This window comes from Mustela erminea, chromosome 7 (genome assembly GCF_009829155.1).
Source record: "Mustela erminea isolate mMusErm1 chromosome 7, mMusErm1.Pri, whole genome shotgun sequence".
Taxonomy (NCBI): domain Eukaryota; kingdom Metazoa; phylum Chordata; class Mammalia; order Carnivora; family Mustelidae; genus Mustela; species Mustela erminea.
The window spans coordinates 11,143,692-11,168,690 of record NC_045620.1 but is presented as its reverse complement, the minus strand read 5'-3'; the positions used below and the strand labels follow the sequence as shown (position 1 = coordinate 11,168,690).

The 24,999-nt window shown below is 52.9% G+C and overlaps 1 protein-coding gene across 5 annotated transcripts in view; it reads left to right on the top strand.

The window, feature by feature from the left end:
- The window catches only part of SLC9A8 (solute carrier family 9 member A8), a 70,645-nt gene extending 47,764 nt beyond the window's left edge, over positions 1-22,881 (top strand). For 2 of the 5 annotated variants that reach the window (XM_032350380.1, XM_032350379.1), the window contains exons 11-16: positions 7,135-7,251; positions 9,444-9,526; positions 12,052-12,163; positions 15,109-15,329; positions 17,599-17,745; positions 18,587-22,250. In XM_032350380.1, the coding sequence (XP_032206271.1) occupies positions 7,135-7,251; positions 9,444-9,526; positions 12,052-12,163; positions 15,109-15,329; positions 17,599-17,745; positions 18,587-18,694 (788 nt within the window). In that variant the 3' untranslated portion in view covers positions 18,695-22,250. Of the gene's footprint in view, positions 1-7,134; positions 7,252-9,443; positions 9,527-12,051; positions 12,164-15,108; positions 15,330-17,598; positions 17,746-18,586; positions 22,526-22,662 lie in introns of those variants that run through there. The other 3 variants (XM_032350377.1, XM_032350378.1, XM_032350381.1) reach the window with 3 other exon arrangements.
- Positions 22,882-24,999: the final 2,118 nt, after the last annotated feature.

Below are 24,999 nucleotides of genomic sequence, written 5' to 3'. Positions count from 1 at the left end.
ATCTTCTCTTCACCCGCCACCCTGTGGCAGAGATCAAAATGTCACTTCCCGTGTTGTCCCTTTCCCAGACCAAGTCCCTGAAAGGGCCTTCACTGAAAGGATGGGGTCAGACTGCCAAGGGCAGTCAGTCCCCTGGCCTGGCCCTGGGCCCTGGCCCCCACTGATCTGCATTCTATCATGATAGTTTTGCCTTTTCCAGAATGTCCTACAGATGAAATTACATAGTATACAGACTATCGTGTCTCCTTTCTTTTAGTGATCATAATGTTGTTGAAAGACACTCATGTTTTTGCACGTGTCAGTAGTTTACACATTCTTACTGCACCATATTTTAGTCATTCATTTGAAGGACGTTGGGGTTTTTCCCGATTTGGGGTATGAATATGTGTGGCTGTTTTCATTTATCTTGGATAAATACCTAAGAAGAGTCATATGGTAAGTACGTATTTCTTAGAAACTGCCAATTGTTTTTCAAAATGACTGGGCCATTTTGCATCCCCACTAGAATGCCTGAGAGAGTTCTAGCTGCTTCCCGTCCTCATCAACACTTACTTTAATTTTTAAACATTTAGCCGTTCTGATAGGTGTGTGACAGTTTGATTTTGACATACTTTGGTATAATTGTCATTATATTCCACTTGGGGTTTGTTGAGTTTCTTGGGTTTATAATTTATGGGGTTATAGCTTTTCACCAAATTTGGGAAATTTTTACCCATTTCTTAGACACTTTTTTCTCTTTTCCCATCTCTTCTCCTGTTGGGAGTCCAATTACTAAAATTACAATTGACAGTGTTCTATCATCCCGTAATATACTTTGCCTTTTAAATTTTTTTCAATCTTTTTTTCTTCTGCCTGTGCTTTACTTTGGCTCATTCCTCTTGCTGTGTCTTTATGTTCATGGGTCTTTCCTTCTGCCATGCTCACTGTCCTGCTAGGTGTATTTTCCACTTCAGATGTGTATGTATTATTCGTACACAGGAGTTCCCTTTAGGTCATTCTTATATCCTGCATTTCTCTCCTTACTGTGTTCGTGATTGTCTGTACATTCTTGAGCTGATGGAGCATGTTTGTACAGCGCTGTGACGTCCTTGTTTGCTAATTCCATCATCTCCATCAGTTCTAGGTCTTTCTCGGCCAGTGTCTTCTCCTTGTAAGTCATGTTTTCCTGCTCTTTGCTCGCCTGTTAATTTTTGATTGGATGCCAGTCACTGTAAACCTTATTATGTTGTTGAGTTACTAGATTTTTCTTGTATTCTTCATAGAATTTTGGATCTTCTTCCGTGGTGTATCCAAGTTTCTTGAAATCAGTTTAATCATTTTGAGGTTTACTTTCAGACTTTGTCCTCAGGTCTGGAATAACACTAGGAAGTAACGCAGTGCCCTTCTAAGGACTCTGTGTCCTGTCTTTTGTATTACAAGGTCACCCCACTCTGGCCTGTGGAAACACAAACTTCCCAGCCCTGTGTCTCCTTCAGAAATTGTTGGCCTGTTCCTTTTCAGTGGTATGTCGCCCTCCGCTCGTAGGATCTCACGCCACACGTGTACGGAACAGTATAATCCAAGATTCAAGGGGACACTGCTGTAGCCCCCCAGAACTTTTTTTCTGGCAGGCCGCCTCCTCTGCTGCTCGGGCTGCTTCAGCCCCGCACCTCTCCTCTGTCCCTTCTCAGCTAGCCCGACTCTGCTGGACTGGGTTTTGGAGGTTCCCCCTTTCTAAGCCTCAGCCTGGAAGCTCTGTCTGGGCCTGGAGCAGGAGTGGCCGCTTTGTTTCCCTTCAGTCAGGAATGTTTCCCTCCTGACAGCCCTACCCTGTAGTACCCAGCGTCAGAAGACACCTTTGTTTCCTATCTTTGATCCGGTTTTCTAGTTGTTTGTAGCAGGACTGCAGTTGGCATAGCAAAATGGAAGTCCCCAGTGGTTTTTATTTACTCCATTGAGCAGCACTCTCCTTCCCCGCAGATCGTTCTCTAGAATTACAGTCGGTGGGCAGATCCTGCCAAGGAGGAAGCAGAGAGGACTCTGGCCATTTTCACTAGAGAACTCTTGGTAAACCTCACGGTTTTGTTTGTTCTTAATTTGATTTGTTCCCATCAGTTCTATTGGATAATTTCATCCCAGTATCTGCCATCGAGTTCCTTCTCTTATCTTTCCTGAATTTTGGCACTTACATAAACAGTACCTGTGAGTCATTTGGCTCTAGCTTGGCTATTTTTACCTCTGTTTTTCTAAACTGTTCCCCACCCCTTTGAGATGAACACCGAGTACCTGCTGGCAAAGATATATTTCATGCCTCCATTTGGAATTTGTGATCAAAACCAGGGAATGTTTTTCTTGTCTTCAGAGCGGCAGTGTTTTCTGTTTGTAGGGCTTCACTTTTTTGAGGGCCTTTGCTAAACAAACCAGTGGGCAGTAGGGGCAGAAACAGCACATGCGAGCCAAGAGCAGGCTCAGCTGCCTCTGGGCCGTTGGCTGGGCTTGGCCCATATTTGACTTTGGGATATTTGTCACACGGTTTTCAGACAAGGGTAGGATAGCCCTGGTGTGTGTGAGGACCGTCAAGTCCCTCTGTGAGAGTGCGGCCGGGGTCGGGCGGGGGGTGATGTTTGCTATCCCCCCTTCCTTCTCCTCCTGCACTTCTGTCACAGAGGACTGAGGAAGCAGTTACCAACAATACACAGCAGGGTGCTGTTCCCCGAATCACACACCCTAATCAGGTGTTTCAGACACAGAGGTTAAGATCGCCAGACCTGTGTTGGATCCCTGCCCCGCCCCCTCATTAGCTGTGCAACCTCACAGAGCCGCCTTAACCACTCTGAGCATCCACTTCCTCCTCATGAAATAGATGATATAGAAGGATACCCCCCACCCAAGGCCCTTGAGTCAGGGGTTAAAGGGAACAATGCGAGTAAGAGTCCTGACAAGAGACATGCTGGGGTGACACTTCCTGTTGGCCCTGACACCCTCAATATGTAAATTATTGACACCCCCTTTCCCTGTCACAGACATCCTGGTTTTAATAGCAAATTAAACAGGCCCCCTAGTTATGAGTTAGTGTTAGCTGTTCTCAGAATCTTTGTTCTGACTCTGTCAGTCCTAACGAGTCTAGTCATTGAGGCCAGTTTCAAGGGCCACTTTGCCCTCTGGCTCTGAAGATCCAGGGCTGAACAGACCCCACTTTTGCCAGTTTAGCCAACAGTGGGCTGAGGGAGGGGGATTGGGGCAGAGGGACACACTGTCCTGGTGAGTCACGGAGGATGGGACGTAACCTCCGTTCTACCAGAGGTTGTGGTGCGGCGCTCCTGTGCCCGGGGTAGGAGAAAACCCACAAGCCACTGGTCCTAGGAGAGATGAAGTGCGCCTGGGTCGATTCTCACTACGGAATCCTGTGCAGCCACCGAATAAATGAATTTGACTTATTTGTGCTGCCGTGGAAAGAACTCCCAGATAGATTGCAAAATTTTAAGAAAAAAAGATTTATTATCCATTCAACAAATATTTGTTAAATGCCTCCTCTGCGCCAAGAACTATCCTTGGTACTGGGGCTGTCCTTAGTAAACAAGACCACATCAGGCTTCTACCTGCCAAAGAACGGTGGTAAGCAAACACATACGGGTAATTTCGGGTACTGAAGAAGGGGCAGGAATGAGAGAGATCAGAGCAATGGGATAGTGGCGTGAGGGCAGACACATCACGCGGTAGGGGGTCAGGAAGGTCTCCCCAAACAGGTGGTGCCTGAGCTAAGACCTGTGTGCTGAGAAGGAGCCAGCCCAGGCAGGACCTGGGGCGGCAGTGCTGAGTGGGGCACTGCTGTGAGGGAGCTTGGCGCACTCCAGGAAGAGCAGGAAGACCAGAGAGGCAGGGACCCCGGCCAGTAGGGTTCTGTAGGCCCCGGAAGGAATTGGGATTCTGTTATATGTGCAAAGGCAGGTAAGTGTTGCAGGCCTCAAAAATGCCTCTGGGGGGAAAAAATTCCCTCTGCTGGTAATCCATGCTTCATACATCATGGGATCCTTCTGTTGAGCGCATTTTAAAGGCAGATAAGCTTTATTATGGCATAAGAAAAGAACTGGCAGCCTGTGTCGGGACCTTTAATAGTAGTTCCCTGGGGGCAGGCTGGTGTGAATGGAGATTCTCTTACTCTGGACCTCTGAGTCTGGATGTTTTATAGCAAAACACAGCAAGGTGCGGTGCAGTGGAAATTGTACCATGATAGACACCCTTCACCTTCTGCCTTTGGACTTGAGTCTCTATTCATCATCATTGTTCGTGACATTTAAAACAGTGGATTTAGCTGAAACGAGAATTGGATTTCCTTCCTTCCTTGAAGCTGGCCATTTTGTTGCACTAGTTATCTACTTCCTCAAATGATTTTGCCTTCTAAAAAGAAATACACATGTCAGGAATTCTTCCTTACAGGGCATTTTTTTAAAATACCCATGCATTGGGGGGCCAGGGTGGCTCAGTTGATTAAGTATCCGCCTTCGGCTCAGGTCCTGATCTCAGGGCCCTGGGATGGAGCCCTGCATCAGGCTCCCTGCTCAGCAGGGTGTCTCCTTCTCCCTCTCCCTCTGCCTCTGCCCCCTATTCCTGCTCTTGCTCTGTCTCTCTCATAAATAAATAATCTTTAAAATAAAATACCCATGCTTTTAGCTGTAGAAGTGAGCCTGTCTGCTCCATTTACCCGCTGGTGTTTTCACAGCCTGTGTGGTGGCGGCTCCAGTAGGTGAAGGTGGTCTGGGTGGTGGAGAGGGCTCATAGGGCAGATACTCAAGTTGTCCCTCAGGATTTCACATCCGCTGCTGACTCTTTCCTTCAGCCCGCAGAACTCGAGAGATGTCCTGACCTCGGTCCAGCCCTGGGTTAAGGTGGTGGCTGGCTGTTCACTCTTGCATTGGCCTGAGGGCCCGTTATCATAGGGTCCACACTCAGCCTCTAGAGGGGACTGTTTATCTGTCCAGAAAATGTGTTGACATTTCAGTTATTTGCCGTCTTTACAAGCTGGAAGATTTCCCATACGAAACAGATTTCTGGCATCTCTCAAAAGGCCAGAAGGAAGACTGGTCAACACTGAGCCCTCCCTTCCACAGGGAGAACTTCAGAGATGGGCTTGTGCCTTCTTCGCTCACATGTTAGTCATCCTTTTTTTGTCTGTCTTGTCTGGCCCCTGAAGCTTCTGAGTTTGCAGCCCTGACCTGGTGCCCAGACTGACCCACCACCAGAGTCCTTCCGCACTGAGCCGGCCCTCTTGCCGCAGAGCACCGCGGCGGGACGGGCTAGAGGGCAGGCAGGAAGGCTCCCCGGGGCTCCGGCAGTGGATGCTGCTGCTCAGTCCCAGGGCAACTTCCGCTGTCACCTCTGACTTCCCAGATCCTTTGGTTTTCCGGAGAGGTCGTTTCGTGTTGGGACTGCTATGGGCGGGACAGCAGTGTCAGTGGAAGGCCGCTCGAGTCACAACCTAAACATGGCTCAGGCACCTCTGGGTTTGACTTTTATTTCGAGGTAAGAACTCCAGGGTCTCAGCTTTGCCATAGAGTTGATAACCCTTCAATGACTAAAGCAGACGAGTGAAGCAAAATGCTTTGGAAACGCAGAAGCTGGGAACTTTCCCCCCTGGGTGGCGATGCTAAGGATCAAGTCCGTAAAAACTGAAATGTATCGGTGCCACGATCAAGCCCCAGGTTGCTCATCTGGACCCCGGGACTAACCGCACCGTGCATGGAGCTGTCGGGGTCGTGAGGCTACGCCATGTGCAGGGCCTGTCACAGCCCGGGCTGAGCCGTTCTGAGCTGCCCCTCCGCCGTTGGGTGGAGTTCCAGCCTCAGCTTCTGGTCTCTGCCCCTTCTGTCTCGCTTTGCTTTGCCTTCCCTGGATTCTGTGGCCGTGTCAGGAAGGTTCAGCAGTCTGGGGGTGCCCCCCTGGGCCCCACAGGAGCATAGTGGAAGACCCGCTGGAGGTCGCTGTGTGTGTGTTCTCACCTAGCAGAGCAGCGGTTCACAGTGCTGCTTGGGCTGTAGTCCTCGAGGGACACAGGGAGCCTGCCCTCTCCTTTCCCTGTCCCATCCTGTCAGGTGTGCCTCCTGGGACTGTGGGAAGCTTCGCTGGAATTCCAGTTCCTGGCAGCCTCCTTGGCAGGGAAGAATGAAAGAGCATAGGAATTTGCCTTGTTCACACCAGGGGGTGGGTCTGCCTGGGGGGCGGTGGGGTATGCGGGGGGCGGGGCTTGAAACGGCCCCGAGGGTGGTTTTCACCATTTTCCAACTTTTCCAAGTGGAAAGTCAGCCCAGCATCCCTGTCTACAAAGTGGCAGGAATAAGCTACGGTTCTGCTTACAGATTTTCACTTGTAATCCGTACATTTTAGCCGTTTATTTAATGAGTTTCTAAAAATCTCTGCTTCCTTATGTGAAAATTAGGCCCCTTTTCTGCTGCCAAGGCAGGGCAGGCCGGAGAGGTAATTAACCCCTCTGTGCAAAGTGCTTTGGGAGTGGTTAGGGGCCCACGCTCAGTCCCGAGTGAGCAGCAGGAGGTGTAAACGCATGGAGAGCTTTCAGGAAAGGACAGAGATCCTTTTTTAGTCACTCCTCTCTCGTTATATGAGTAACTTGTGATGAAGGGAAAATTAAAATTAAAGAAAAATATTAAAAAGTAAATAAAAATCCACCCATTCTCCACATCCAGATTCTTGTGCTCCCTTTCTGCTCCAAGAGTGGTGCACCTGCACGCGTTCCTTCGTGGGTGGCAGGGACAGCTGTCACTGCACCTGCTCAGCCCGGGGCCTGTGGTGATCACTCTACATGGCTTATCCCCATTGCCCTCCTGACGGGTCCAGGGAGGGCGCTGTTAGTCCCACTGCCCAGATGAGAAAGCTGAGGCATGGAGAGGGGAAGAAGCTTAGCCCAAGGTCACCCAGCCGGTAAGGAAGCTGCCAGAGACAGGGCGCCCATAGCACTTCTCTGAAGCCTCTGGGAGGCCTCAGGTAGTACTTTCTTCCTCCTTTTCTTATCCTTTTTCTGAAAACATGTAACACTGTAGGGCCCGGTAACTTGCAGAAAATGTGCGATATTTGTGTATCACGTAGCAGGTGCTTTTCTGCCCTGTTCATGTCTCTGTGCTTTGCCTCTTGGTTCCTCTCTAGGCATCATGGCCATCCTGTTCTCAGGCATTGTGATGTCCCACTACACGCACCATAACCTGTCCCCGGTCACCCAGATCCTTATGCAGCAGACCCTCCGGACCGTGGCCTTCCTGTGTGGTGAGTTCTGCCTCTGTGGTCCCGTGGGGGCAGGCCGGCAGCCCGTAGCTCAACCACACACTCTTTCCCCCACGGAAAATTCCGTAGAGCCACATACTTCGCTCCCTTATCTTTTGTTTATTACTCTGGCTTTCAAATTCTATAACGTAAACCTAACTCTTGATAACTTTCTGGAACATTCGATGCCTATAATTTTAAGACCAAAAATAATGAGAATAAATATGAACACTGGAGACTGATTAATGTTTATAACATCATAAAGTGACATTTCCAAAAACATGCCTCCTGGCACTGCCATCAGTGAGGGTTAGGTGAGACAAGACTCCGCAGTCTAACAAGAGCCTGGAAAATCCTGGGGGGAGTATATGCTTTCAGTTTGGCGGCCGCAAGAGCATCGTGAGCTGACGCACATTGTGCATGTCTGAGAAGGGGACATTGTTAGAGCTTTTTCCCAGCTTGTCCACAGGCTCCTTTCCCATGAGAGCAGCTCAAAGGGCGTAACTCGAGCGCTTGTCGCTGCTGCATGGGGCCCTCTGCACAGAGGACTCTCTCTGTGAGGCAGTTTCAGTGTGAGCTCTTGCTCCCCCACACTCTGATGTACCCCCTCCCCCGCCTTCTCCCTGGTTTATATGTGGCAGCGAAGGACACGCTCTCACACGGTCCCTTTCTGCTGGCCTCCCGGGTGGCCACGCCCCAGCTGTCATTGCCAGCACCTCCCTGGCGCTGCGGTGGGGTCCGGCTCATTTTCCAGCACTGGTTCCACGCTGTCAGGCACTAGGTGGCGGGGACGGGCCATGCAGAGGCTTCCTTCTGCAGCCAAGGGGGCTCAGGAGCCAGAGGTCAGAGGACTTGCCCACAGTCTCGTGGCTGAAAAGGGAGTCTAGAATCCAGGTCTGTCTCTTCCTGGTCCCGGGGGTCTTTTTTCCACAGCATCCCACTCACAAAGTCCTAGCTAAATCTCTGACCCCGACTGTCACAATTAAAGGAATATAAAGCAAACCACCCAACAATTTTGTACCCATCAGGCTGGCATGCTCCAGTTTTGCTAATACCCACTTCCGGCACGGGGATATGGGAAGCAGGCCCATTGACAGGCATGGCCTAATGCCATCTTCGGGGAGAGTCATTGCAGCCTTGGGCTGCGCGTCAAAGCCGTGTGCTCTTTGACCCAGCAGAGCTACCTTCGGGTGGAGCCTGGATGTTTGTCATAAATGGTGTTATCACCAGTAGAAACCGCCTCCGTGTCTGTTGACACCGATTTGTTAAACTAGCCGTGATGTACCAATATATTGGAATTTATGCCGCCCGGGAAAAGCATAACATAGATCTGAGTATGTTCTAAATGGGCTGATTTGGAAAGATCACAAAAATGTTTATTAGATAAGAAAAAAATTCAAGGAGGGGGAGGGTGTGTATACACTCCCACTTGCAGACTTGTTCTAAAAAGATGCATGTTTAGAGAAGAACATGGCTGAAATGTTTTAAAACAGCCTCTCTGTTTTATCATGTTCAACTATTTTAAAATACAGTCCTTGTCTCCCTGATGATTAGCCTCTTCTGGGGGACATGACCATGTCAGCAGGGAGCCTAGTGCTAGGAATTCACGGGGCGCTCTTTCTTGGGTACACAAGTACCTGCTTGCACAGAGAGCGGCGTCGACTCAATCTGACCTATGGAGTGAAGCCAAGAGTCGGAAATGCCCCTCTCCCTGTAGATCCTGCCAGGACAAGCTGTCTTCCCAACCTGTGGCAGCATTAAATGCGTGTCATCACTCTAGCTTTGGCTGCCCTGGCAAGAAAGTTAACCGAGGGACCTTTTCACACTAGGAATGTGGTATCTGCAGTCATTTCTCGGACTTCGCTGCAATTGGGATCCTTGCCAATGACTGTTCGACAAAGGGACAGATTCATAGATTTATCATCTTCCCCAGGTGGGAGATTATGTATTTGCATTTATTTGACAGCTGCCTCATTAAATGAGGAGATTCTGAATAAGCACGCACGTGCAGCTCATGCGATAGAAGAAAACGAGCCGACCGAAGCGCGGTTTCCAGCAAGGCATCGGGTGCCGGATTTTTCAGACAATAAGCAGAGTATTACAGTAGATCCTGACTTACTGTGAAATGTTTGCTTGTGTGCTGTGTTAGAAGAAAATAGTTGGGGCTGAATAATCCATTCTTTGGTTTGTTTCAGAAACATGTGTGTTTGCATTTCTTGGCCTGTCCATTTTTAGTTTCCCTCACAAGTTTGAAATTTCCTTTGTCATCTGGTGCATAGTAAGTATTTTCCTTGTTTTTTATTTAATTACTTATTTGTAGATCAATAACCACATGTTCTGGATTCATTTATGTAACTGTTAACTGCTCAAGGTCAACAGCTACATAGACACTCTTCTGTTTAAAGTTTCTTTTGTTAAAAAATCACAAACATATGATGAAGGGAGAAGGGGTGGAATTAAGGGAATGAATATCCTTGGAAAAGAATTTTTGCTTCTTTTTAAATATTAAATGACCTTGAAGGTTATGGTCTTCTCTAAAAACTACAAGTTTCTGTGTTTCTGTATTAGGTGGTAAAAGCAACTTTCAGAATTGAATGTATAATTGATCATAACCATGTAAAAACATCATGCATAGAAAAAAAAAACATGTAAAAAAATGGAGCAAAACATTTCCAGTGGTTGTAGAATTGGGGATGATTTCTTTTTCCACTTTTGCTGGATAATCTGTAATGCACATACTTCTCACTGTGGTTTTCTTCAAATGTGTCCGTTTTTGCGCGTGACCTTGGACACTTGTTTAGAGTAAAGATTACCACAGCCTTACCTCCCCAGAGGTTCACCCAGAGCAGTCATCCCTGGTGATTCTTACCATTCAGAAGGTTCGCGAAACTTACCATTGGACTCGGGGCAGCAAGGGGAAACAAATTAAAATATGAATTTAACTTAATTAAGTAATTTAAAATAGGAAAAGAAAACTTTAATCATTCACAGTAAAATCAAATCTTTTGGCAGAATGGAGTCAGGGGGGAGGGTCCTCAGGCATCAGATGGAAGTGACATGAATGGCTTCTAACATGTGGGCATTTAGCCTGTGCTCCCAGGTCCCTCATCTGGGCCCCTTCTGTGTCTCTCACCCCTCAGTGTGAGCTCGTCTCCCATAAGCCCGCCTACTGATCAATACTGTAGTCCCTAATTTGATCTCTGTTGTCCTTTTAGATCCACTGTTAACTTAAGATAGGTGAGACACACGCCTTACTGTGCTCAGTTATCATGATTCATGTACAGTTAACTCTTACTACCAGTGCCACTTAACAGAACCCAGCTGTTGAGACGCAGACCTTTTTATAACACTATCACCTGCCATGTGCAAACCAGTGAGGCCTGCCTGTTTGGCGTGTGGGGAAACTGAGGCACGGAGAAGCTAAAGAGCCCTAAGGGAAATGATGTTTCTCCTGGTAGTGTGGGTGCTTCCACCTCTCAGTCGGCAAGAGCTCGTTGCTTTTGTCCCTGTTACCTGTCCTCCAAACTCAGGTTTCAGGGCAAAGAGAACAGCAAAAGTCAATTACAGAAAGTATAATAGTCTTTAGTGTGGTCACACCTGAAACACAGGTGTGGGAATGAAAGATTGGATTTCAGTGGGTGAAGCGAGGAGGTCCTCCCTCCACCATGAGCTGCGAGCAAGAGGAAAATGAGAAGGTGCTCCGGAGAGGGAGCTTGGTCTCCCCCGAGTGCATAGGCAGGCCGGTCCTGCCTTTCCCGGAGATAGCCCTTGCTGTTCTGATGGGTTACCTGAGACTTGCTCAGTGGTCAAGGGCACAGGCTTTGGGGGCGGAACCAGGTTTGGGGCATGGCTCCCAGTAATAAAAGCATTGCAGGGATCTAAATTTAACAAGATATAATGCATATAAAATGCCTGGCACATTGTCTGACATACAAATGTTAGATGATTGGGAGCCATTGTTAACTTGACTGTCCAAGGCATACAGGCCAAAGCACACTCAATTCATGCTTCCTAAAAGAATAAACTTAGAGCCTGCCGAATGTACATGTGTATATTGTCTACGTATTACTAAGTTAGTTATGGTAATAACCAAGATGAAAAAAGTAAGTTAATAAGTATTTCTGGGTATCCAGTTAGATAAGATCTAAACCTTACGTAAGGCTATATTTTTTAAGACCAACTTTGGGGATGGTTAGGAACCAAAAGCCTTGGCAAGCACTTGCCAGATAGGGCGCATGTGACCTTTTAGAACCTACCTACGCATTCCTTTTGCTTTGGGACTAGCATTTACGAGCAGCATTATGTGTAAGCCCTTCTCAGTCACCCCTCCTTTCCCTGAGGAGGTTGGGGGCGCCCACGGGAGAGGCAGGAACAACCTTGTCTGTCCCTCCAGAGCCAGCCCATTGGGAATGATTAGTGTAGGCCTGTCCCACGGTGAAGCACCTTTGGAAAAGTGAGAGTGCCCTTAAATTAATCCCTGGATGCTTCAGCCTGGCCCCTTGGCATTCGGTTTTGTTCTCCTGTCATAGCTTAAAGCTGGCTTTGATACCTTGTTAGTCCTCTCTTCCTGGCTGCGGAAACATAACATACAAAGTGCGATCTTCTCCCAGACTCAGAGAAACTAGCATCTCTAGCAACACGCCCCAGCTGGGTCTCTGCCTAGCGCTGCCATTCATGTCTTTCATGGCCAAGGGGAAGGCTGCATTTATTATGGGCGTGTCACAAGGTCTGTGTTAGCTTCAACAAGCTTCACTTGAAGGCCCAGTGGTTTCTGTCTACAGCTTCGTTTGTTGATCTTCACAGGTGCTTGTACTGTTTGGCAGAGCCGTGAACATTTTCCCTCTTTCCTACCTCCTGAATTTCTTCCGTGATCATAAAATCACCCCGAAGATGATGTTCATCATGTGGTTTAGCGGTGAGTCCAATATTGAATGAGCAGTAGACGGAAGATCGCTTATAAAGGCCTGCACGGCGTGGAGAGCACGAGTGGCTCTCCGCTGGGGCCTCCGAAACCGGGCGTGCCGCGTAAGGCAGGAATCATGCCAGCCCCCGTTTACCGGCGCCGGGTGAGTCCCACACAGACGGTGCCCCTCACAGGCTCTGTGCTGCAAGGTGAGTGGGTAGTGCTCGTCTGTTCGGCACGTGTGGAGGCTCAGGTTCAAGGGCAACGGATTTGCTTGGGTTCCCGTGACGACAGGAGGCAAAGCCAGCATTTACTGTCCTGCTCCTGCTCCTCTCGACGGGCAGCCCAAGCAGCACGCACCGGGGACAGCTCTCACCTGCCTGCAAGCAGTGAGGGGCTCCAAAGAGAAAAGGTTCAAGTTCAAACAGTTTCACACTACAGGCTAGATTTGGCTATTTCTTTTCATCCAGTCAGAGTTCTGAGAGTTGATTGGAACATTTTCAGTTTCTGTGCAAATTCCTCTACTTTCTAGAGGAAGGGAATGATTTCATCTTTGGCTCCTAACAGACTGGATCCTTAGGCATCTTTAAATTTATTTTTGAGCAATACATCCCGTTCTTTGTACTTTCTTATTTAAATATTATAATTAAAATATTCCGTGTGGGTCGGGGTAGAGCAACATGCTTTATAAGCTGTTTTCGATCCAACAGCATATCTATACATTTCTTGCAGATTTCTCTCCTCTTTCAAAAGGCCTTGTTTAAAATATATACATATGTATATGTGTGTGAGGTATGTATGTATGTATGTTTAGTGAGAGAAACTTTTTCCTCAGTCTTTCTTGCCAACGAGAAAACATTTTTTTTCTAAAGTGTTGATCCAAGGTCTTAAAAATCTCAAAATCTAAGAGATCCTTTACATGGTTGTGTGAGCTGTTTGGGGGAGGCGGGCATGATGAGAGACCTCTGTGGGGAATGGTGGCACTGTTTTAAACAGTGAGGGAGGTTGGTCCCAGCTGTTCCTCCCAGGCCATCCCGAGCCCTCTCTCCACAGATTTTCACCCTTTCTTTCCTGGATCCTCAACCTCTGTCTTTACTGAGACATCATCGTTGAAACTCTTGGAGATTCTTTTCTTTCCCAGAAGGGAAGAAACCAGCGACTTCAACCAACATCCCTTCCGCACAGCCCCCCAGCTGCTTCCCGTCTCCCTTTGCAGCCAGACCTCCTTAAGTGGGCTGTCCTCCTCTGTTTTCTCCACTTCCTCACCTCCTGTTCATGGGCCTGAACTTGGCCTTCTCCAGGTAAACTTCTGCTGCCAAGACCTGGTGGGCACAGGGCAGCCCTCGTCCAGCCCACCTCCACAGCTGTGAGCTCCTTCTTCCCACTGATCTGCTTTCTGCCTGGGGACCTTCTTCCCTGGGCTTCCAGGCCATGCTCCTGGTGGTTCTCCTTCTCCCCTTACAACCTTCACCAGCCCCTAAAACACTGGCATCCTCAGGACGTAGCCCCAGACCTGCTTCTGCTCTTGTGGTCTCACAAGCTCACCCATCCCGGTGGCCCCAGCATCCATCAAGTTCCCACACCCCAGGGCTCTTTGCTCTTGGATCTTGACTCATACTTAAGTCCTCCTTCGATTCCGTGAGAGCTCATTGTCTTGGGACTGAATTTACCTTCCTGCCCAACCTCTTCTTTGCCAGCGTCCCTCTTCCACGGGAAACAGTGATGTGTGTTAGGACAGAGGTCTGGCTCACTCCACGTTTGCTCTGTGTATACCTGTCCTGTGCCCAGCATTTTGTCCTCAGGCCACCAACCTGGCAGGCCCCGCTTCTAGTCCTGTGTGACAGGTGGAGAGGTGGAGTTGAGGCCTGGGGGAAAGGAGGGTGCGGTGGGGTGACCCCAGGAGCCAGACTCCAGAGCCTGCTCCCAGAGCGCCGTGTAGCACAGCCTCCTGGGACACCCCACCATTGTCTGTGCCCCTCCCTTCCCGGGCCATCCCACCTCCGGCTCACCCCTGTGGCCTGTTGCTTCCACTCTCCATGTCTCTCTTAATCCTGTCCCCTTTCTGTGCCCGTGTCTCAGGTCCGCACTGCTGCTGCGGTCAGACCCCCATCGTCCTGTGAGGCTCTAGCCTCTGTGTCTGTCAGACCCTTCACAGTGTCCCCTGCCCCGTTCTCCCCTTCTTCGGGCGCTCACCGTGGCACAAGCCCTTGTCTGTGGTCTCCCCACCTGTTACCCTCTGGGGGGCATCGGGCAAGCCAGCACGTTCTCCAGAAGGTGCTGTTCCCAGCCCAGGGCAGCCCCTCAGCCCAGCCAGCCGCCTCGCAGGGCAGCACCACAGGAGGTAAGGATGCAGCTCCCGGCAGCCTCTGGCCCGCAGCAGAGCAGCCCCGAGCCTACCGGTGCAGCCAGGAGCTGCGGGAGAGCCACATCTTCAGAAGCAAAGGGGCCTTGGTTGCTGTTGCCTACAAGGCTGTGAGGCCCCGGGAGGACGCGTCCTCCCCTCAGTCTCGCGTCCTCATCTGCCTGTGGTGGAGAGTCGCAGGGCCTGTTTCCCAGCCCTCCTGCGAAGTTCCAGCGAGACTGTGCATGCGGAGCCCTTCGCACAGGGCCTGGCGCACACACAGGGACGGCTCAGTCTGCACTAGCAGTCAGATTTCTAGAACGTGAGCGTTGGCAGGACAGATCCTCACGCGGGCACGCACGCACACCTGGTGCTTCAGGGCCTGGATGGGTCACCTCGTTTGACCCACTCGGCCACCTCATGAAGTGGAAATGGGATGAGGTCAGCCCCCACTTCTCTGCAGCCCGCTTCTCTCAAGCCCAGAGCCTCACAGGAGGCGGCCGTCCTCCGCAGTCGGGTGCGTTAGAACATTCGATGGGTGTGAACCAGGGCTGTGCCCAGGTCCCCAGCGCCCAGTCGGTGAGGCGGCTCCTCTCACCCGCTTTCCTGCCCCCAGGCCTGCGGGGCGCCATCCCCTACGCCCTGAGCCTGCACCTGGACCTGGAGCCCATGGAGAAGCGGCAGCTCATCGGCACCACCACCATCGTCCTGGTGCTCTTCACCATCCTGCTGCTGGGCGGCAGCACCATGCCTCTCATCCGCCTCATGGACATCGAGGACGCCAAGGCGCGCCGCCGGAGCAAGAAGGACGTGAACCTCAGCAAGACAGAGAAGATGGTGAGTGGGGAGGGGACGGGCTCGGTCTCCGCCGCAGCGGGAGGCGGGGCAGCGAGACGCGATCACAGGCTCTCGGCGCCTGCACACGCTCAAAAGGAGGTTGAACTGGAGTTCTGAGGCCCTTTGTGGGTGGCCCGCCAGCGTCGGGCCCGGTGAAGCCACGGAGGCCGTGGAGTGGGGGCGTGGAGCCACATCAGGCTCTCCCAGCACCACCCTGTGGAAGGTTTTAAAGTCCGTCGTCATCCTCCTCCCCCACCGCGTCTGCTGAAAGCCTCCTGCTGGGGGCCTGGGGAGGGGAAAGTGCTTGCCGGCCTCTGAGGGCCGTGAGAGAGCTGGCTTCCTGGAGGACAGACAAGGGAGGTGTCCGGGGCCCCACTGCGGTGAGCCGGAGGCTCCCAGATCCCTGGCCACCTCCTGCCCCTGTGGCTGCCCCTTCCCTGGCGTCAGCCCTCCTCGCCCTGTGTGGACCCTTAGGCCCCCTGTGCTGAGCCAGGCGCTCTGACAGGAGCAGAGGTCGTCCTTGGCCTGTGAGGCCGCCTTCCTGCACTGCCCCCACCCACCTACCCCCAGTTCTAGAAATGCCTCTTTTTCTAGTTCCCTTATTTGAGGTCATCAGTAACTTTGTTCAGTCAAGGAAAGCAAAGAAATCCTCAACCAGCAGAGACAGGGACACAGCCCACTCTCCCACTGGGGTGCTCAGGACTGGCCAGATCCTGGCCTCAGGTCTCTTTGTGGCCTGGCCCATGTCTCCTCCAAGGCCTGGCTGGGAGGAAGCCCTTGGGGGGTCACAGGGTGATCACAGGCGGGTGGTCACAGTCGGGGCTGGTTCAGCACGACCCTCTCACTCTCAGAAGCCTGTCCCTGGCCACCCCCATCCCCTAACTTCCTTGTCCCTTTCTAACAAAAGACCCAGTATAGGTTCTCGGACATTGCAGAGGCTTGTCAGAATTGGTGGAGGGCTCCTGGGTCTCCCCAGGTCTAAGCTGTGGCTGGAGAGAATTTGTGTTTTGAGCAGGATGCTGGGTGCCAGGTACTGCTGCCCCCCCAGCCCCACAGCCACGCTTGCTGGAGCCCGGCTCCTGCGGAACCAGGATGTATGCCCAGAGGAAGAGCAGCTGCTGCTTAGGGAATGTTCGGGAATGTTCTCTGTGGCACAGGTGCGGTGGCTGTGCACTCCTCACACCGTCTCAGGTCGCCCTGAGAACCCACAGGAAGCAGGTGCTCTCTGCTCCTCCCCAGTTTGCAGATAAGAGCACCGGGGCACAGAGCGGTCAGGACTCCATAGTCTGTGCTCTTCACCCCCATGCTCTCCATCAGCGCTCTTGAGGTGCAGGTCCCTGGATCAGCAGCTTCCCCGGGAACTTGTTAGAAAGGCGAATTCTGGGGCCCCATCCCAGACTTGCTGAATCACAACTCTGCAGGTGGGCCTAGGGGGACCAGGATTTTGAGGATTTGTAAGCCCTCTGGGTGATTCCTCCCCCCCCCCCAACATCCTGCACCTGCACCTGCTCCACTGCCCAGGCACCCAGTGGAGGCCACTTGGCTGTGACTTCAGATGCTACATTCACACCCTGCTGGCCTTTGGTCATCCCTGCAGCAGACGGGGCTGTCCTGGGCCTGGGGCCTGGAGCTCTGCTGGCGTTGATCTGTTGATCCGGTGAACAGAGACCTCCTCCCCCTGCAGTCCTGCCGTACTCTGGGGTAGTTGCTGTCACTCCTCTCCAGGTCCCCCCGGGATTGCCCCCCCACCTCTGCACGCGTGCGCACACACACTCACACACACATACTCACTGACTGGCCAACACCTGCCCAGAGCGGAACCGCAGCTCACGCAGCTATCGGCAGAAATGACAGAAGGAGCTTCCCTGTTCCGCTGGCTGCGAGTGAAATCACCTAGAAGGGCAGTTCCTGTCCTGCCTGCCCATTAGGATCACCTAGAAAGCTTACAAACCAAACCCCAGTAAAAAAATAAAATAAATAAAAATGAATTTAAATCCCCCCTTAAAATAAATTCTGATTTATTCCTGATTTATTCATAATTCTCATTTACTCCTGGCTATCCGTCACATTTTTATAAACCTTCCCACCTCCCTGCAGGCTCCCAGGAGACGCTTTGCTGCCCACACACGCCCCGCGCTGATCCGAAGGCACAGTTAGGGTCGGAGACACTGGTGGCCAGAAGCGAGGCTCTGCTGGGTAGGCGGGGTGGGGTGGGGGCTTCAGGAAGAGACCAGCTCACGACCCCCGGACGGCCTTCCTCCCCGCACAGGGCAACACCATTGAGTCAGAGCACTTGTCCGAGCTCACGGAGGAGGAGTATGAAGCCCATTACATCAGGCGGCAGGACCTCAAAGGCTTCGTGTGGCTGGACGCCAAGTACCTGAACCCCTTCTTCACACGGCGGCTAACTCAGGAGGTGGGACACATGGCGAAGGGTGCCCGACAGAGGGCGGGCGGGGGGCCAGCCAGGCCACCTCCCCCAGCTTGACCTTCCCCTTCCCAGGCGGGCAGCTGGGTATGCTGTGGAACTCAGCATCTGCTGGTTTTCCTTGCCATTTTTAGTGCTAGTTTAATAATAGACTTGTTAGCGCGGTTCCGTGTTCCTGGATGATAGACGCAGGACATTGACCGCTACTGATTCTGAGCTGAAAATTGCAAACATGCTGGGGCCTCAGGCAGTGGCCCACGGCTCAGGGCTCTTGTTCCAGCCCTCTGGGGACTGCCGGCCTCTGGGTGACAGTGAATGACACAGTCTCACGGGGCCCGGCTCAGGCCTGCCCCACTTTGTTTCCGAGCCCACGTTCCCGCCCCACCAGTCATGGTCGCTGTCAGCATGGGAATGTTCCTGTTGCTTCATTTCATCCTCCAAGTGACCTGTGTCATAGCCGCAGCTGCTCTCTCACCAGACAGCTGGGGAGACTGAGGCCCAGAGAGGTGCCGTAACCCCCGGAGGTCACGCAGCCAAGGTGCAGCAGAGGTGGGAGCACCCCCCAAGGGTGTCTGATTCCAGAAGCCGTGTTTTTTAACATCACACCAGCCTGCCTCCTACTCCTGTTTCTGAGTGACACCTCCGGTTACCTCCACCCCCACCGAGAAAAGTCCCAGTTCGAGTTTGTTGGTTAAGTCTTGGAAATTGCCTGTAGCCACGTGCCCTTCCGTCTGTCCCACACCCCCACGGGGTACACAGCTCCCCACATCCTCGGCCCTGACCTGACCCAGACCCACTGACAAGGGCTTGGTTGTGTCTCCCGCTCCAGGACCTCCACCATGGGCGCATCCAGATGAAAACCCTCACCAACAAGTGGTACGAGGAGGTGCGCCAGGGCCCCTCCGGCTCCGAGGACGACGAGCAGGAGCTGCTGTGACGGAGCACAGCGCCCCGTCCGGCCTCCTCGTGGCTCCCACGACAGACGCTCAGCAAGGGCCCCGGAGGGGCTCACGTGGGGCAGCCCCCTCAGGGGAGATGGAAGCAGGGGGAAGCAAAGGCCCTGGTCTTCGGAAACCGGACGTCCCTGGCCCTTGGAGCCAGCTGTCTGCTTCCGAAGTAGGTCGCGTCCCCGGGCCTCAGCGGGCAGGACCCCTGCTCTTCGTGTTGCTTCTCAGCCCGCAGATCAGAGGGACCAGCTGTCCGGGTAAATCTTCCTTCTGCTTCTGCGGCCAGGGTGCAGAGTCCTCTGCCGGACTGAGGGACCCGAGAAGAGGAGCCGTGCCCTGCTGTGGAGCCTGCCGTGACTGGGGTGCTGCGGGAGCTGGGGCTTCTGCCATTCCCAGCCATGGCCCTGCATCACAGGACCGCCTGCCTGTTCCAGCAGCACAAGGAGTCAGCCGCCATTTCCCTTTGGTCATCAAGGTTCCCGTGGTCTCATCAGCAGCCGTTCGGACCTAAGTGGTGGGCTCGGAAATCTGGAAAACCTCATGCTCCCCTTTGTGATGTTGCTTGCACTCCCTGAGAAGGAAAAACCTAGTGACCTTTTTCTTTACCTCTGCCTGGCACCTTGCAGGCCGTCTCCCTGGGCGGTGGGCAGCTGCTGCCCTCCTCTGGGAATAGTGTGAATGTTTACACTGGTTCAGCGAGGGGGCGCATGACCCCAGTGGGGAGTCTCTTTGGAAGCTGCATCCTTGGGTTTTGAGGGGTGAGCGAGCCTAGTCTGTGGGGTCAGTGCGCCCCCTGGAGGAAGAAGCTAGAGTTACAGGGCTCGTGCCCGCAGCATCTGCTGTCTTTGAATTCAGTTCAAATTCATGCACTTTGACAAAGGAACGAGAGCCTAGCAATCACCTCCCTCGCTCGGTGGACCTTGTCCATCCAGAGGCCCCATTTCCTGGGCACCGTGGGGTCTGCCCACTGTTTGGCTACTGTCACTTTTACTGCTAATCAGCACTTCCTCTTTCCCTGCCCCAGTTCTTCACTGGCCTGGGTCCCAGCTTCCCAGGGCCCAAGGGCAGGGGCCAGAGCAGCAGTGCTCCATGCTCCTCCCCAGCCACCCCTGCCCAGAACTCACTCACAGAGCGTCTGTATGTGCTCTCTCCCTCTCACATGCACACGCCCTGCCCCGTCCCTGGGGTCCCGGCTCCCAGCTGTCTAGGGTGAGGAGCTTAGACTCATGTTCAGGCAGAATCACTACTGACTTTTGCCTCCAGTCCTCCCCTGCCCTTAACAAACCTCATCCCTGCAAGCCTTTGCCCATCTTTGGGCCAGTGGCAACTCCCCTGGGTGGTTCAGGGTCCCTGTCTTGGGACCCAGCACACCTCTGGGGTGGTGTAATTCGTCATGTGCATGTCCTTGGTTCTCTGGGGGGACACAGCGGGCCAGCATGGACCCTGGGCTGGCAGCACATACAATTCCATCTGTTCTGCCTCAGGCAGCATGGTCCTGGCTGTCAGGAAGGACTGACTTCAGAAACCACCAGGCCAGACCCCTTTCCGGAAGTGTGAGGCCAGTCAGACAGGAAGCACATGGTTTCCTTTTTATACATGCAGAGAAAATCTGCACTTGATAGGGTTAAAGTATACTCACTTGTGTTTTTGTAACCTCTCACTTTAACCTCGTAATTTAAGCCAAATGGGCATATTTTACTGCACCTGATACCATCACTGGAGGGGTAATACCGTGCATAATTCTGGTCTCCATCATTTCCTACATACTTCTACTGGAAAAGTAAGGGAAGAAGTCACAAAGGGAGGGGCCACATCTGGCAGGAGGAGGCAGGGATCCAAGACTGGAGTGTTCCCTAACCCATAAGTAATTCACCTTTCACTTCTAAAGTTCAGGGTCTGATCTCAGAATGTGTTCCTTGCATTGTAAACTCATTAGTTTACCAGAAAATGTGGTGGGGGGCGGCTAGGAATTCAGATAAAGTAGTGAAAACAGGATCTTCTCAATTCAGACTGCCCCCTTGTCACCAGGTCCTGCCTGCCTCCCACTTTTAGCTGAGACCTGAAAATGATGCTGTGGTAGAGAAGAGTCCAAGGTTGGAAGGTCCCCAAGGCCTGGCTTAGTGGGCGGGGCACGTTCTCCCATGAGCCTCTTCTGCCCCCTGCTGAAGTGAGGCTTTGGCGGGCTGGAGCCGGTTCCTGAAGAGGGAGCCTGTGTTCCTCCAGTCTGTTTCTTCACTTTTACCACAGGCAGAGCCCGTGGAAATGTATTTTCCTGGTGCATTTTTTTCAAGTGTCTTTGCCTGAGAATCAGAAATTTGCTGCTATCTACCTTTAGCATACCTAATGATTCTGTTATTGGGGGCAATAAATGCCTAATAGATTAAAATATATATATATATATATATATATATATATATATATATATAGTCCCTAGACAGGAATAAATCCCGTCTAGGTCTAGGCCATGGGAGAGCTATAGTGCACAGACAAGGTCACACTTCAGAGGGAGGGCCTGTGGGGAAACTGGCCCTTTATCTGTGAACTGGGAAGACGTGCTGGTCTTGGGGAGCCATGTGGTGACAAGCCACACACCCAAGGCGCCCGCTGCAGCCCTGTTGTAAGACCCCTGGGAACAACCCTTCCCTGAGGCTGGTGGTGTGGGACATTACAGGGAAAGGAGCTGGCTTGTCCTAGGTCCCCAGAGATCAGGTTTTAGGCTGGGCTGAGCCAGGGCCAGGCGGAAGGAGGCGGCTCAGCTCCATAGTCGGGTGCGCAGACGCTCGGTCCAACGGCAGAACCAAAACCCTCCCGCACCCAGCATGGCTACCTCTCTTCACAGTGGAAATGCGGGCTGGGCCCTGGCTGATGGAAGGGCCAAGGGGCAGGGCCTGGCCCAGAGTGGTGACCACCCCGGAGTACCCCAGGTCAGCCTAGGGAGCTCTGGTTTGCCTGTGGATTCCTTTATGTGCAGTGAAATGTGGAAAGATGGACGAGTGGGGATCCTGTCCCTGAAACCCACGCCAGAGACGTCGTCAGCGAGACTCGCCCCCGGGAGGTCTCAGTTCCGCCTTCCCACAGGGGCCGGTGCACTTGGCAGAGTCCTCAGTGGGGTGGCCGCGGCCGGGACCCCACTTCGCCCTGGTTCAGAGAGTGAGGGTGGCGCCGGGTGGTGGCTGGCTTCTCCTCCGCCGCCAAGTCCTGGATGGCAGAGGTGCGCGTCTCCGAGCTGGGAGGAATCCGCCACAGGGATCTGCCGTCAAGTCAGACGCTCAATGCAAGGAGAGAGGGAAGAGGCGCCGTGGTCCTCCCCACTCTCTCCAGCACTCGGCTGTTTGTCCTGCTGGCTGAGCTGTGTAGGGAACCACCTCAGGCGTTCTCCACGCCGCAGCCCATGGCTCGAACTCCGTCTGCAAAGCCCCGGGCAGTTTGGTGTAAACGGAAACACCCCCAGGGAGAGGCAGGAGCCACCTTGCCTTGCATCTCGGTTCCTGCCGTCTGTCACGCAAGCCAAGCTGCACGTCAGGAACCCCCGCGGCCGCTGGTCACCTGACAGAAGAAGGAAGCCGCCAGTTCCCCCTGGGCTGCGCCATCCCACTGGCTCACCCCATTTCTTCACCCGCCCCCCAACACCGGGCCTTCCAGACGGGGAGCTGCCTGCCAGGCCACCCAGCGCACGCCAACCTGGCCATCGGGGCGACAGCGTGGCCACACAGGGGACGCGCTGTGGGCGCTGCAGGGCAGGCTCTTCTGGAAGCCCCAGCCCTGCTGGCAGGAACCGCCGCAGGCCGGGGAAGGCTCCTTGCTGAGTGCCAAGCTCCGAGGTTCGTGGCTCCCCGCAGGCCGGAACGTTGTCTCCGACGCAGCCCCCACCACACTTGGTCTGTTCGTTGTGTTCTTCTGAGTGATTTGCTTGGGGAAAATGAAGGATTTTTTTAAATTACTGCTTTTTTGTTTTAAGGACCTTTGGGGAGGTCAGGCTGCTGCTTTGTCCTGGTTCCTGAGATGATTTGCTGCTCTTCTGGAGGGGGCTTCCGATCGGGTGGCTCGGGGATGGGCACCCCAGGAGCTGCCACGCCCGAGCCCCGGCCTCATCTCACTGCACTCTGTAAAGAAGGCAGAAACGGCTGGAGAACAGCCATGTCACTGGCTATTTAGAAATAAACGTGAATGCTGCTGGATCAGAGGCAGTTTCTGTGTTTGTGTTCCAGTGTTGCAGATGCATGGGTCACACGCTCCTGGACTCAGCTGTGTCACCACCGACCAGACTCGGAGGGGCCAGCAGCAGACGCGTTGTCGGTGGGCTTCGGATCAGGCACGCCTGAGCCTAATTCCTGCCCCTGCCCCTTAGTGAGGAGCACGTGGGGCCAAGCGGAGGGGCCTCGTACCGGCCCAGCTGCCGGCCGGCTCACAGCTGCTGCTGCCCACAGGTGGCTGGGAGTGCGTCCTCCCCGGGTCTGCTCTGCTGCTGCCCCCCGACTGCGGATCAGCCCCTGGGCGCCCCTGCCAGGCCGCGCGTGCAGGACCACGCCGGGCCTTCCTCTAGGTTCTCAATCCACGCAGCCGCGGGAGTGTGGCGGAAGGCCGTGGCGTTCTCCGCGGGAAGCCTGGAGCCTCCACTTATTTTTACCCCCTCAGTCTTCCAAAAGGCATCCAAAGCTGCTTTTGGTAACAGACACAGACCAAAAAGAAAAGAAAGAAAAAAATAAAAAAACACATGGAATAGAAAGTGAAAGCAGGTAGGACAGCCCGTCCTGCTCCCAGGCCTGGGCCTTCTGGCAGGGAAGCCAGTGCTGGCCCTCTTAGTTCCTTCCAGCCCTGCGATTCATCCCCATTCCCGCTGGCCCTGACCCCCAGCCAAAGAAGGAAGTGGGGAGAACATATCACACCCGGGACCCTACCTGTACCTGGGCAGCCCAGCCAGGGGCCCGGACCGTGCCGGGGCCAGACGGGGAGCCGGCTGGGGAGTCGGGGCTGGGTGTGTGGGGCACACGTGGCCTCCCTTCATCGGCTCCCTTTGCCGCCTCCGAAGAGACCTGGGTGCAGAGAAAGATTTCTCTACATAATAAAACTTTGTGAGTGTGATGACAGGTGGCCCTGGAATGATGGGGACCCTGGCAGAGTCTTCGCAGGCCACCTCCGACTGCCAGGGAGCCTGGACGATGGAGTTGTGCCAAGCAGAGTGTCCTGATAGTAAAAGGAGAAGGGGTCCCGAGTGGCACCTGCCACAGACGGTTCATTCACACTTGAACCCTCTTCTTGACTCCTAGAAGAAGCACTCAGGGTGAAGGGGAGCGAGCCAGGGAAGTTTCACCTTAGAGGACAGAAAGTTCTGGGCGACACACAAAGGTCACGGCTCCATAACCCCAACACGTCACGTGCAGCAGAAATAACCGATACAAATTCACGAAGTGAGACAAGCAGATTCCAAAAAGCAGTATCTAGCATTAGCCTCTAACAGTTAATGGTGTGTGTATAAAAGGAAAAAATCGGGAAGGACAGGTGCTAAGTTTTAACTTTGGTTCTCTCTGAATGGAAGGACGGTGGTAACTTAAAACCTGCTGTTGTTTGTATCTGTTTTCTCTCTTTCATGGAGCACGGTGATCCTGTGCTCGGGAGCACTCTGCAAGTCCCCTTCACATTTCGTAATGTGACTACAAACAAAGCCACAGCGAGAGCTATGCGCTAAGTGGAGAGCATCGATGGGACAGAGCAGTAGGGAGACAGGAAGTCTGTCCTCTGGTCGGAGTCCAGATGGAAAGAATCACTTTGAAGAGCGTCTGGCAGTGCCTCATAGAGTTAGTGACACCTGTCACCTTTCAACCCAGGAATTCCCTCCGAGATTCATGCCCTGGAGCAGACCACTGTGTGCGGACCAAACCTGCATTTTTTGAAAAAAATTCAAAGGACTATTTCGTGACCTGAAAACGATATGAAATTCAAATTTCAATACCCATACATAAAGCTTTGAATTTTTTAATTAAAAATTTACGGAAGGGGCGCCTGGGTGGCTCCATTGGTTAAGCACCTGCCTTCAGCTCAGGTCATGATCCTGGGGTCCTGGGATGGAGCCTGCATCGGGCTCCCTGCTCGGCGGGAGCCTGCTCCTCTCCTCCCTGCTCATGCTCTCTCTCCCTACCTCTGTCACTATCTCTCTCTCTCAAATAAATAAAATTTTTTTTAAATGTATGGAAATTTTTTTCTCTCATTATGTAAGTACCTGCATAACTTTTCTTTTTCCTCTTGGATCCTGAAGCCAAAAATACTCACTACCTAACCATTTACAGAAAAAGCCTGC